The sequence below is a fragment of the Danio aesculapii genome, chromosome 20 (assembly GCF_903798145.1).
Source record: "Danio aesculapii chromosome 20, fDanAes4.1, whole genome shotgun sequence".
Lineage (NCBI taxonomy): Eukaryota > Metazoa > Chordata > Actinopteri > Cypriniformes > Danionidae > Danio > Danio aesculapii.
Genome location: NC_079454.1, coordinates 22846689 through 22862088, shown reverse-complemented (window position 1 = coordinate 22862088; position 15400 = coordinate 22846689). Strand labels below are relative to the sequence as shown.

Genomic DNA, 15400 nt, shown 5'->3' with positions numbered 1-15400 from the left:
CATTCGCATGATATTTAACATGAAACTAATCAGATGGCGCTCTGTGGTGCGGCAGAGAAATGAACAGTGTCCAGAGTCGTGGCTGAGCGCCGCCGACAGCCGCCGACTTGCGGTGCCGGTGTATGTACCCTGATTGAAACCGATGTTTAGAATTCTGAAATGTATGGCGCTGTGTGGCGCTACGTGCCGCTTCTGGTGTGCGACCTGTTTTACCTGTCATGTGCGCGACGTGTTGCGGTGCTGAGCGGCGTTTCCGGTGTGCGACCTGTTTAAGAAAGAGACTAGACAAAAAAAATTTGTTTGCTTGGCAGAGCTGCATGGCAAAAAGTACATAAATGCTTGTCTCACAAGAAAACATCTTGATTATCTCCAAACTAGAGGCAAAATACTCTGTGGACTGACAAGACAAAAGTTAAACCTTTTGGAAGGTGTGTGTCCTTTTTATGTGTGGTGTAAATGTAGCACCATATTACAGAAGAAGAACATCATCCCAACATTAAAATGTGTTTGGTGATAGTGTGATGGTCTGGCGCTGTTTTGCTGCTTCAGGATCTGGAAGACTTGCTGTGATGGAACAACGAATTCTGCTGTTTACCAAAATATGTGTAATTTTGCTGTTAAGGGCTACCCAACTAGTTATTAGGTTTAGGGGACAAGCATTTTTTCACACAAGGCTATTTAGTTTTGTATTTTTTTATTTATTTTGTGTTAATGTTTTAGTTACTGTACACAAATCATTCTGCATAAATCTGCAGATTTTTTGTAATTATTTGCAGAAATGGTAAAGTTTTTGTTTGGCCCTGTGGATCACTTTGCTGTTAAATTAATTCGCTCTCTCAGACATATGTGTGTAGTCAACATTCTTGTGTTCTGGACATTTAAAACAAAATCTTTTTCTTGCAGGCACAGGACTTTACTGTCCTCCAGAGTATTTTCAACATGACGCGTACCACGCAAAGCCCATCACGGTGTACTCACTAGGGCTGCTCCTTTTCATAATGCTGCTGGGCAGTCTTTTCAGATGATATCAAGCTGCAAGACCCAACTTTCAATGTCATGAACCGGCTCAAACTGCTTTTATATGCTCTTTATTTATTGTGTTTATACTGTTTATGTTTTGTTTCAGGTCACTGCAGAAGACAGATAAAAACAGAAAATGACCATCCAATAGTTTTCTCTCATCAGTCAGCTTTGCATCTGGCAGGCTGACGTAAGAGACCTTTCCATCAATAAACTTAATTATGCATAATAATAATAATAATAATAATAATAATAATAATAATAATAAGGATGCTCCGGTCAATCGACTATAGTATTAGCCAACCCTAGCCTGTGCTCTCCAAGCTTTGTTTCACAAACCAATTGCTTTGATTTATTGTTTACAAGCAACAGAAGATGCACATTTCTTGTGCATCATTATGTCAGGTGTATTGTCATCACAAGTCATGTTGGTGTGGAACTATGATGTTTTGAGAAACAATGAATAAATCTGTGCTCCTAAGTTCTGCAGAAACCCTCGTGTTTTGTGGACTGGTTCCTAGCTTTGGGAGAGGCAGCATCAATCAATCTTCAGTACACATTTTCATCCAAAATAAAATTTTTATAAATAAATTACACCTGGTCATGAAAAGCGTCTCATTCCCGCTTACTGTACCTCAGACATACGTATTTGTGGCAGAATACTAACCTCTCAGAATGGGTGATTTCTCTGATTGCTCTTTTTTTTAATTAATTTATTTTTTTACATATCTGAGACAGGACGGGGAAAGTATGTTACAGTCCTGTGTTTTTTTTTTACTTCCTGAATAGTAACTAAATGTGTTACTTACTTTTTAAGAAAAGTAATGTGTTATTGTAATGTTGTTTTTTTTAAAGATTAAGATTGTAAAATATAAATTTAAATGTTTAAGTTCCAAAAACAAGACGAAATTCAACATCAAATGTTGGATATGTAATTTAAAAGAAAAAGCTAAAAAAGCAAGTGTCTTGCTTCAGATGTTTTATATGCTTATAAACAACAGGGGGCAGTCTTTCCACAGAAACGCACACATGGACGTTGGTTTTATGCATGGGGACTTTCCATAGACTTGATTGTTCTAATGAGCAAACTCTTTACCTAACCTTATTCCTCACGACGACCACACACATACATACACTGTACGCACATATCTGTTTGTTTGTTTGTTTGTTTCAAAAATGCTATAGCCAGATTTCCGTTATTGTTCATACGGCCTTTGAAAGCTGCGTTTGTTCTACACACACACACACACACACGCACACACACACACACACACACACACACACACACACACACACATACACATATGCACCGTGGAGCCTTTGCGCATTATCGTACTTTGAACGCTTATAATTATTTAAAAAAAGTAAGTTAAACGTTTGTGCTCATGTTCAATATTTCAGGCTGCATACAAATTTCAAGTGCAAATGCTACCTTGTAACTTTTGCGACTCCAATGTGGCGATTGAATGCTTTTTTTAACCGATTCCTTTGTATGATTCTTTTTAGCCATTTCATACTTTAAGAGTAAAGTTATGACGAGATATATTGAAAGACATATAAAAATGCTACACTGCGTTTAGCTAGCATTTTAAAATATAAAAACAGAACAAGAAAACCACACTTATGAACAATTCACCTTTTAGAAACAAAGATTCCGTTCAAACGAACCAATTCTGTGAAATGATTCCAACATGAGAGGACTGAAAAGGTGTGTTCAAGTTCAAGAGGACTGAAGGCGGGGTAAAAACACTTCAAACAAATCATTGCCGCGACGCCGTGTTCACGGTTTGTTTTCATTTCGACCTCCAGTGCGTCCAAAGGTGCAGTTTGGGAATAATTGAGGGGAATAGTTAACGACTTCACGCAGCGGACAGCCTTATTGTGAGTTTGTAAAACTTTCTGTGTTTTATGAACGAACTGCAAGCTAGAGCTGTCAGCTTATTTCTTCTTGCTGCCATGCGCGATTCAAGTCATGAACGTTAACCATGTATCAGATCATTTAGAGATGTTCATGTTTTACATTCATTTAAAAAGTAGAAGAGTTTTATCATATAAAAGCTTTGACTATTCTCACAGTAAATGTGCACTAGAATTTATTTTGGCTGATAGTAAAAGTTGCAGCAGGTAAGGTAAGAATCTGCAGGTAAACAAGGTAAAAAACCCTAATATGCCTAGTTATCAGCAGACTTCACCAGTAGATTGATTATTTTTCATATTAAAGTGTTCCTATTAATTTTAATTTATGTTAAGTAAAAAAAGCATGAAGTCCAAAGGTTTTTGCAGAGGGGATTTGGGGATCTCTTTAAGAACTTAAGAAAATTTTAAGTACAGCTGGAAAAGATAAATGTTCCATCTGGAACATTTAAATTAAATCTGATTTAGAATAAATGTTGTATATCAAACCATATATTATATGAACATCTCTAACAACCTTCTGAAACAGATTGTTTGGTGGATGTAACGCTGATAAAGTTGAGATTTATCGCTCTTTTATGGCTGAAAAAAAAGGATAATTTTGAGAGGTTTTGATTTAGATTTTTTTAAGGTTTGTATTGTAATATAAAATAAAGAAAGCCTAAAATTGCAATATTAACAGGTGCATGAAAACTATTTATTTTCAAGTGATATTTCCATTATTATTTACCACTTTATTATTATTTATTATTAGTATTTTTTTCTGCAGTGTCTCACCTTAAGCTTTCTAACAATGCATACAGGTTGTAATTAGTTTCAGAATATTTTACTGAAAGTGCTTATTAATAGTATTTGTGCTCTTAAGTTATTTCAGGCTGACTAAATGTATTTAGAACGTTTGTAACACATTTAATAGGTGTGGTATTATACAGTATTTGGGTGTAAAGCTTATAATGAGCAATTCCATGCACATGTCAACCTTGCCATGAAAAAAAAATTAAGTTTTCACCAAAATATTGAAACCCTTTCAATGTTTTTGTGTAGGCTTGTATTTTATAGTACTGTCAATGTTTTTAAACAATTATAATTGATTTACCAAAGTCACACAGTGCCAATTTCACATCTGTCACATCCATAACGAAGCTTTTTCCTCATAAATGCAAAAATGTCAAACAAAATAAAATCAATCATTTTTGTTCTAGAGTGAGCCAACTTTTGTTCTTTAGATTAGCATTGTTTCTTTTGAGGTCGTGCAGTTTAATTCACAGAATTTCTACAAAGTATGTCTTGTACTGAAACTCGCTAACTTTTTTCATCACATCCATAACGCATGTTTATTTTCCTCATTTGAAACCTAAAAGTTGTTTACAGATTGATATTTTTCTGATCCCATTACTCTGTGGTTAGTAGTTTTGCAAAATATAAACAGAAGTTTCGATATAAAGTTAACATTATCTTTCTCTGTGAATTTATGTTTAGAATTTTTACTGCAAATGTCACATCCATAATGCTGCAACTCATCTATTATTTTTTAAAGAGAAGTTTACCAAATTTCTTCTATGTAGCTCAACAGTTAAGATCTAATATTAACAGATATTGTTGTACACCAGGATACACCCCCACCTCACATCTAATAATTTCATTCATTCATTCGTTTTCTTTTTGGCTTAGTCCCTTTAATAATCAGGGGTCGCCACAGCGGAATGAACCGCCAACTTATCCAGCATATGTATTACAAGATGCCCTTCCAGCCGCAACCCAACACTGGGAAACACCAACACACTCTTGCACACACTCACATACATTACGGCTTGAACGGCATGTCTTTGAACTGTGGGAGAAACCTGAGCACCCGGAGGAAACCCACGCGAACACGAGGAGAACATGCAAACTCCACACAGAATTGCCAACTGACCCAGCTGGGGCTTGAACCAGACCTTCAGAGCCAGGCGATCGTGGTCCCCACCGTGCTGCCCCACCTAATTATTTATTTATTATTATTATTATTATTATTTTGCATTAGTTTAACTACACTACCTTTATGTCTAAAGTAATATGATTCTTTGTAACTGTGATTATTAATGCAATGCCATCCCCACCCATGCCTGTATCACACCGCACCTAACAGGTCTTTTCAGTGTGAGACTTTGTCTGGTCTTGCTATTTAATTAGCTGAATGTTTTGGGGCGCTGTCATTGTTATGTCATAGATGAGTTAGGAGTCTTGAAAATGCACTAAGTTTGGTTTAAAACATTTATTTCTGCTTTTCCATAATGACCCAGAAATGTGTGCTGCGTGATTATACTGAAGTCACCTTTGAATGAGTGTCACTTTGGAGACCGTGTCATTGCAATAATAATAACCACAGGCAGTGTCATCTGATACAGTTTCAGTCAAAGTGGAACAGTGAGAATGAGGACGTGCATGTCATCTTATGACACTGCGTATTGTAAGTACTCTTGTTATTGCATTTATGAGACCCAGAGCAGCTGCGATGCAATGGCACACTTGTAGTTGTTTAGGTCATTTGTGGAAATAGCACCATTGCATGTTAATGTCCTTGTTGAAAATAAACAACGACTTTTAGATGGTCTCACGAATAGGCATGGGACATTAACAGTTTTCAAGGTATTCCGCGGTTTGGAAAAGTCAAGGTTGTAAAACTGCCAAAATTTTCTGCTATACTGTTCCTATGGTATATGTAAGATTTTTAAATCAAATTTGTTTTTTGTTTTTTTGTTTTTTTTACATCTTTTTAGAATTTTTTTTAGATACGTTTAGATTTTTAGGACAACATTATCTCCAGCAGAAAAGATATCCAATAATGCTGTTTTAAATTGGTAAGAAATCTGTGTTTTTAAAACTAATGAGGACAGCAGAAGTCAATGATTCATTTAAATTATTTAGCCTGACATGTTTACTGCTCCAAAATATTTTGAATGTTTCTCAAAATAAAATATATTGTTTTCAAAGGGGAAAAAGGTTTTTTGTTTTTTACCCAGACATTTAACATCAACATATTTTAGAGCAGTAATCACAATAGCGTGAAACCATGTTATTTTTTTCCAAGGTTGTCATACCGTCAGAATCTTATACCAGCCCATGCCTTGTCTCGAAGCCTGACAGTAGCATTTTCAAGAGATGTTGTAGTCTAGAAATCAGATGTAAAATAATTAAATATGCTAAACAAGGACACAGAGAGCTGTTTTAGGAGCATTATATTATTTATTTATTTAATTTAATTATTTATGTGCTGAAAGATCTTAAAAATAAAAGAGCAAATTATTTGAGTGTGGTTATATACAGTATGTACTCGATGTAAAAAAGGCATGTGCAAAAGCAAAAAAGTTGAAAAGTTTATATGTTTCTAGACAGATGTATAATTTTTTTATTTATTTAATTTTTTTACATATTATACATTAGACAGTACGTTGCAAAATTCAATTCAACTTATTGAATCAATGCACAATATGGCACCTTTAAGCCATTACTTTGTCTGTCTAAGAAATTTGCACAGTACTGTATATAATATTCATACTTATACTTATTAGTTTCCTTTTTAACAACACAAACTGAAACTATGCAAACTAAATAGTCAATGTGTGTAAAGATTTTGGACATCTTCTTGGATACTTTTAATGCTTCCAGTTGCTGCAATTATAAATCGCCCATGTCTTGAGGTAGTTCATTATGATGCAATTTACCTTCTATGTGCGATTTGATTGGTCAGGAATCACAGGACTGATTTTTCTAATCCCCATAGACAAGAAAAAATAAAGTAGCGACTACAGGTTGAAGGAAAGTACTTGGAGTAAAAGTTCCGATACTGCAGTAAAAATGTACTCAAGGGAAAGTAAAAGTTCCCCTTCGGGAGGGGAACTTCAATGCTATGTGGAAACTTCCACTATGGGGATTTCGTCAGACTCGTGTGCCAAGCTAAGGGATCCTTTTCACTTCAGATCCTTTCACGAAGCTACTGAGAGAGTCGATGAGGGTTTCTCTGACTGTTACGACAGAGAGAGAGAACGAGAAAGCGGGCTGCTTCTCCTGGTCCAGAGTGTGCGATACTCAGCGGCAGACTGTCGAGCTGGGTTTTTCCCTTGCCTGGCGTTCTTTGGGTCTGGTCCTCCAGAGCGGTATGTATTGTTGCAAATTTTCTAAAAGAGCAACATGGTCATGCAGCATGCCTTTTTTAAGACATCACTCCGACTTTGCATTTCTAAATGCGAGGGATTCCTGTCCCTGGATGATGGGCAAGAGCACTGCCTTACATGTCTGGAGGTCCACCATGTTGATGCTGTGCTCGTGGGCAGTGCATGCCATCACTGCGGTGGCATGTTTGTTGCGCAGTTACGATTGCGGCTCACTCTTGCAAAAGGGCACTCATCCTAGTTGTCCCCTGCTCCGCAGTTGGCCTTTGGGCAGATCTGAGGGTTACAGTTGGTGTAAATTTGCCGCCCTCTGGCCTGCGGACCTCTCGCTTCTCCATGCGCTCCATCCAAGCTTCGAGTGAGAGAAGCACTTCGATTTAGATGGTCGCCCTCTCACTTGATGACACCAAAAATCAGATGACTATCGCTGCATCGGAGGACGGGCTGTAATTCTCTGATGAGGATTCGAACCCGCTCTCTCCTCCCTCTGGGGCAGCGAGCACGGTGTCAGATCTAGAAGTGCACAGTAAGCTCACAAAGTCTTGGAGGGCACCTTTCTCTGTCCAATCTGCGTGTGCCTCCGCCCTCACCACCTTGATGGCGAAGCAGCCTGGGGGTTAGAGTCGATTCCCCATATTGAGTGTGCCATTGTGGGCCCGCTTGGCACCCGCACCCAGATCTATGTAACCTCACATGTGGTCCATAGATGTAGCGCGGAGGACTTGGGTTATCTACCGATTAGGTGGTTAACGGCGTCAGTCAGGCTAGAGCATCCTCTACGAGGCATGCCTACACCCTGAAGTGGAGTATATTTGCTCTGTGGTATACTTTTCTCCAAGAAAGACCCCGAACAAGCCAGATCAGTGTCATGCTATCCTCCTCTTTTAGCGCCTCTCTAACAGACTTTGTAGAGCTGCGGGCTGGGCGACACCTAATACATTTGCGAGATTTTTAAATCTTTGAATGGAGCCGATATCCTCACGTATGCTGGGAAACCCTGGTGAATGATAAAAATTGGTTAGGTGTTGTAAAATGCTTGCTGCGCCTTTCTCTCTAACACAGAGATACGTGTGCCTTCTTACTGTCAATTGAGTTCCCCACTTGGCGAACCCTGCAGAGATTCCTCCGAGGCTCCCAGTGTCTGACTCAGCGGAGGATTCAGGTAATGGCCCATTACATTGTTGGCATGCTCACTGGTCAGCCTGCGTTCTGGGTTTAGGTACCTGCTATGTGCGATTTTCCCCACTGGTGATCCCATATGCTTACTCAGCCACAATCCCCCCAACCATCTTTTTCAAATGAGTACTCTCCCTTCTGAGGGCTAGTCCATATATCTTCTCACCACCAGGTCTCTCCACTTGGGCAGAAGGTGGCCTCCGCAGCGTCCTCCCTATTGCAACTGCACGCTTTCTCTACATACTGTAGTATTTTAAAATTCCTAGAGTTTAACTAGGTGCAGTTTACGATTCCCGGAAAATATATCTGAATCTGTAAAACTTCTTAATAAGTGTGATAAGTAAGGGCCAGGGAACACGTTGGAAGACTGCGACTCTGGTGATGCAGGTGCGCTTATGCTCTTGGCTTGGCATAACCTCGGGGGAACGGAAATACTATGTTCCTTCGCCACAATGATTGCCCCTTAGCTGTTAGCCATGGAAGGCTCTTCAGCTAGAAAAGGATGCCTCAGCTTGGCACGTACAGCACTTATATACAAGATTAATTGTAAGTAGCACCTGCTGTGCATGCTGACGCTGCCAACTCATTGGCATCTCATTGGCCCGATTGTATACTTTTTTAGATGATTGGATTGTGATGAAATACCCATAGTGGAAGTTTCCACATAGCATTTCCGTTCCACCCCTGGTGGTAACTGGAGCGTACATGTTTTTCAAAACTACTTGGTACATTACAATTCCTGAGGAAAAAACGACTCATTCACAGTAGTTTGAGTATTTGTAATGTGTTACTTTACACCACTGATTATCAGGCATCTCTCAGCACGTCTTAAGAGTTTTTTTTAGATATACTTTTAGGAATTTAGAAGATGCTTTTATCCAAATTGACTAAAAAACACATGTAGAAATGGGCTGTCTGGGAAAATATTGGGTGTTTGGTGCCTTGCTCAAGGGTCTCACCTCAGCTGTGATGTTGAAGGTGGAAGAGAGTGATGGTTATTCACTCCCACCACCTACAATCCTTGCCAGTGTCAGGATTCCATCCTGTAACCTTGTAACGATCACAAGTTTCTAACCATTAGACCTTGGCTGCTCATTAGGTCATGATTTAGACTGATTCCATACTGCCTCTATGATATTCATGTCTGGATTCTCCAGTAGTTTTTCTCTCCAAATATGATTTCACTGGATTAGCTGTGTATTTGGTATCATTATAATTCATAAAAAGAACCCCCTTATCAACGAAGCCTTTCCCAAAGGAATGGCATAATGGATTAGAACCTGTCTGTACTTTCCAGAATTTACAATCCTATCAGTTCTGGCAGTATTACAGAAATGCAGCCCAAAACCAGGACTGAACATGTTTCACTGAAGGCTGCAAGCTTTTTAAACTTTTTTTTTTTTTTTTTTGGAGTTTCTGGCTGATTCTAGCTGGTGTGTAATATTAGTTGCTGGTGGCATGGCCCATGATTGTCACAGAGACGCTGATACTCACACTCACAGAAGCATGATCATATCTTATTGCTGTGGAAATTATTCAAAGTGTGTATATACGGCACTATGTTCATGATTTGCCTCCATGACCGCCTGAGTTGTTTGATCTTGCATCCTTTTATGCACGCAACTTGATTCAAGCTAATCCCATACATGATAAAATCCTGACAGAGATTGCTGAGGTAAAATAGCTACTCTGTCCCTCATTTCGAAAGGTAATTGCCTCTTCTCTCTGAAATGACCCACTGGAGTATCAACAGATTGTTGACCATGCGCTCGAGTTGACCTCTGTGCCCTAGGTTAGCAATTCTCTAATAATCATTCATTCATTTTCATTTTGGTTTAGTCCCTTTATTAATCAGGGGTTGCCAACTTAATTCTAATAATAATAGTTTAGATTTTTTTTTATCCTTGAAAAAAAAGTATACAAAAAGCTATATACTATACAAAAAATTTGAAAAAATAAAACAAATTGTATATTCCATCAATTATAGTTCAGAATCTGCAAAACCAGTGTCGGCAGGTCACACTTTTTTTTTACTTTCTCAAACTTTTTAAAATTGAAACGGCCTACAAAATTGCAATCAGCACATGTCTATATCTTTCATCTGCCCCCAACTGTCATCTTTCATGTATCTTAAATAATATAATATAATATAATATAATATAATATAATATAATATAATATAATATAATATAATATTATATAATATAATATAATATAATATAATATAATATGATATAATATAATATAATATAATATAATATGCACAGAAATAATATAATACACACATATATTATACAATATAACTAATACCACTGGTTCTGCCTTTTGCCTTTTATTATTTTAGATTAATTAGTGTTTTGACAGGAATGCAAATAAAACTTTACATATTTCAACAAGTTGTTTCATAGTAACTGGTCTCAGTCATAAACCCAAAACACATTCCTCAAATGACCTAAAGTGGAATTTCTTTTCTTTTTATATGTTGTTAATTCAGTGATTGACAAAAATCCCATTTTATGCTCCCATTCACTCATCACCACAAACAAAAGCATCTCTACGCAATCAGATTAGTTTCAGTATACTTTTAGTAAACAGATTAGATTAAGTACAACTTTTTAAAAGTTTTGGTGTAGGCTTGAACTTGAAAGATGTTATTGGTGCAAACCTTACAAATTGCCGGTATAAGATTCTGATGGTATATTAACTTAGATAAATATATCAGTTCCACGGTATATTGATTACTGCTCTAAAATATATTCTTTTAAAATGTCTGGGTAAAAAACAAAAACTATTTTCCCATTTGAACATAAGTCTTTTTATTTTGAGAAACATTTAAAGTATTTTGGAATAGTAGCTAAACATGTCAGGCTAAATAATTAAAATAAATCATGGACTTCTGCTGTTTTCATTAGTTTCAAAAACAGATTTCTTTACGATCTAAAATGACATCTTTGAAAATTTCTGCTGGAGTTACTGTCCTGAAAAAAAAAAACGTAAATAAAAATCGTACACATACCTTAGAAAAGATATGTTAAAATCTTGACTTTTCTAAACCGCAGTATACCTTGAAAACGGTTATCGTCCCATGCCTCTTGGGAACACTGGTATCATACAGGTGCAGGTACTGCTTGACACACAATGCTTTTTGCGTGTCTTCACTGATCATCCTATCAATAGCATTAGATTCCACATAGATCTCTCCATCTATTTTGCCCTGTCTCTTCTCTCCCTGTCCATCTGTGCACGTATGGAAAAAAAGCACATGGGCTGTCGGTAACACGCGGTCTGTCTGCATACTTGCTCTCAAAACCGTTGTTGCTCTTTTACTGGAGTTCTTGCAGCAGTAAATGAGGCTGAAGTTTCCACACTGCTGCTTTGGCTCTTTTAGGATGGTGATTCTGAGTCTCAACCAGAAACAACAGTTGTGTGTGTGTGTGTGCGCTGAATAAGCGAGTGTGTTCTGGAAGAGTCAGGAGGGATTCAGACACTGCCCACTCAATACAATGTAGTCATTTTCACATTAAATAACAAGGTACACGGAGTGTAGCCCAGTGAGTGTTGAGGACAGTGCCTGACCTGTTATCCTCTCATTCAAAGTTCAGATAAAGAACAAGATTGTGTTTGTGTTGCTGTTAGGAAATGCACTCTATAAATTTTTTAGAATTCTCTTTCATTTCATAGACAAAGGCAGATAATTGGACTGTTTTGTTTTCAACAATCTTTAACACTACAAGAGGGTCTAAAATGCTTAAATAACTATAATACCCAGTAATAACTATACAAATCATGCATTTAAAAAGAAATAATACAGGTCAAGTAATTTAGAATTATTATATTATATTAGGGCTCCACGATATTGGAAAAAGTGATATTGCTATATTTTAATTTACTGCAATATATATTGCAATATAAATGCAATTCGACCAGATGACTTAAATAACTTTGAGATGGATTGCTGTAGGGGCATGTATCTGCTTAAAATATAGGCTAATTTTAACAATGACAACCAAAGTTCAATACAACAGTATTCATGAACAGAAATTAAATAAGCACTGTATAATAATAACAACAATACAGCAATTTGTCGTTTTCATTGAGTAAATAATTATATGATGTACACTTTAAGCTACAAACGTTTAATTTATTGTACCCAAATGACTTAAATTTGCTTGAAGTGTTGACAGTTACAGGCCTTAAAAACACATGCAAGGAATAAACCTTTAATAAATAATACAATTTAAAATGACTCTGTTGTTAACTGTAAAGTACTATAATCCACACTACATTGCGATTTGACTATTGTGGACTCGCACATTGTGATATTGATACTGAAACGATATACTGTGCAGCCATATTATATTATATTATATTATATTATATTATATTATATTATATTATATTATATTATATTATATTATATTATTCATTAATTTTCTTGTCGACTTAGTCCCTTTATTAATCTGAGGTCGCCACAGCGGAATGAACCACCGCGAACTTATCCAGCATCTGTTTCACGCAGCGGATGCCCTTCCAGCCGCAACCCATCTCTGGGAAACATCCACACACACTCATTCACACTCATACACTATGGACAATTTAGCCTACCCAATTCACCTGTACCGCATGTCTTTGGACTGTGGGGGAAAACGGAGCACCAGGAGGAAACCCACGCGAAGGCAGGGAGAACATGCAAACTCCATACAGAAACGCCAACTGACCCAGCCGAGGCTCGAACCAGCGACCTTCTTGCTGCGTTACCCATATTATATTATATTATATTATATTATATTATATTATATTATATTATATTATATTATATTATATTATATTATATTATATTATATTATATTATATTATTCAATTTCTTTTCGGCTTAGTCCCTTTATTAATCAGGGGTTGCCACAGCGGAATGAACCTCCAACTTATTCAGCATATGTTTAAAGCAGCAGATGCCCTTCCGGTTGCAACCCAACACTGGGAAACACCCATGTACTCTTGTATTCACACACATACACTATGGCCAATTTAGCTTATTCAATTTACCTGAACCACATGTCTTTGAACTTGTAGGGCAAATCAGAGCACCCGGAGAAAAACCCACGCGAAAACAGGGAGAACATGCAAACTCCACACAGAAATGCCAACTGTACCAGCCGGGGCTCGAACCAGTGACCTTCTTGCTGTGAGGCGATTGTACTAGCCACCACGCCACTGTGACGCCTATATTATATTATATTATATTATATTATATTATATTATATTATATTATATTATACTATATTATATTATATTATATTATATTATATTATATTATATTATATTATATTATATTATATTATATTATATTATATTATATTATATTATATTAATACCTTTAAGATGATGATGATAATTATTATCATTATTATGATGATTAGCCATACAAACTGTGTGGAAAAATAATCGGAATATAAAATAACAATTAAACAGTAATCATAATTACAGTGCAATATGTATACAGTGTATTAAAACTTGTTATTATACACTTGTCATTGTAACATTTCAGCCACAATATTGTTTAATGAAGTCATAAACCTCAAAATAATGTCTGTGTGCAACTGTGCATATGTTTGCTCATGATCTACTTTCCCTTGACTCATACTTCCCTCGTAATTCACTTGGTGTCTTACTCTTCTGTTTTCATTCATTCATTAGACTGTAATGGCTGTCAGTATTGTATTTGTGGGGTTGGAATATGATTAGCTTATAATCTCTAACTAGACTTCCTTCTTTCATTTCCTTCTTAACGTTGGTACTTTACGCTGATGTTGGCGATCTGTTCATAAGCCCTTTCTCTCCAAAACAAATTCACAGCTCCATCACAGTTATGTGTGCAATTAAGAGTCTCTCGATAAAGCTCTTTATGTCATAGCACCGCAATGTAGTATTCCAGACTTGACGTCCTATGTTTGATTTAGATATTTTTAATGTATACATTATTAAAGAGGGTCAACATCTGTGTCATGTGGAACTGCATTGCAGTTTTTTGTCTTGTTTTAATATTTGCTGACTGATGCTGTCAAAGTAAAGCGACACTGTGTGCTATTGCACGGTCTCCTACCAAAACAGACTGCAGCATTACAGGGTCACTTTCTGATCAAAATCTCACTAGCCAATCAGAGTAGACTATTCTTAAGCCCACCCCCATTAGAGGTCTGTGACAAAACAGAAAATAAGTTGTTTTATTTTTTATTTAATTTACATAGATTTTTTTTTTACAAATATAATTCTCTATACAGCGAGTTTGCAAGAGCTCATAAGATAAAAATGTAATTTCTGTCCATCTTTTCATAATTTTTTATTTTAATTTCATCATTTCAGGGGGAATGAGTTTGTGAGAGTGTCGAGTCAACAGTATGGCGTCAGGAGGAGAAAGCAGTGCTCCTCCTGAGGATGAGAGGGGCATTCTACTGGACATTGATGATGTTCACTTGCTTTTACAAGGTCAGTCTTACCTTTTAAAAGGTTATCTGTCTTTGTTTAATCAGTTTCATTTTTGTGGCCTTGAGCATTTTTAGTATAGTCCTAATGGCTTCCTTAATCTGAATGGTTTAAAAGTTGCACTTTGTCTACACCTGATTTTAAGATGTATTTTCTTACATCTTAAGATTTTGAACTAATTTAATTTAATTTTTCGTTTAAAATTTAATTAAATTTTTTCTATTTGAGATTTAATTTTTTTTCATTTAACTTTTTATTAAATTGTACTTTTCTTTTTTCTTTTAAGATTAAAAAAAAAAACAATTTTAATATATTTTTTTAATTTAGGCAAAAAAAAAATTAATTTAATTACTTTTTATTTTATTTCATTTCAGTTCATGTTATTTTTATTTTATTTTTAGATGGTTTGATTTTTTTTTTTTGGTTGACTCTATAATATATTATATATTTTTAATCATTATTTTTTTATTATTATTTGTAAAATATTTAATCTCATAGAAGTTTTCAGTGACCCTTTCTTGTCCAAAACATGGTCAAATCACGTTGGCCTTTAAACATTTTTATGAGCAGCAGGGCCAAAAGCTCAAAAAGGTTCATAGATCATTTCAGCCATCTACTGGACAGTGTTGTCATGTTATTGTGACCTGACGTGAAGCCAT

At 36.2% G+C, this 15400-nt stretch overlaps 1 protein-coding gene across 1 annotated transcript in view; it reads left to right on the top strand.

Annotated features, from left to right (window-relative positions):
- The first annotated feature begins 5243 nt into the window (after positions 1-5243).
- syne2a (spectrin repeat containing, nuclear envelope 2a) overlaps positions 5244-15400 on the top strand; it is a 63466-nt gene continuing 53309 nt past the window's right edge. The window contains exons 1-2 of the mRNA XM_056481502.1: positions 5244-5383; positions 14622-14744. Coding sequence (XP_056337477.1) covers positions 14657-14744 — 88 coding nt within the window. The 5' untranslated portion in view covers positions 5244-5383; positions 14622-14656. The remainder of the gene's footprint in view (positions 5384-14621; positions 14745-15400) is intronic.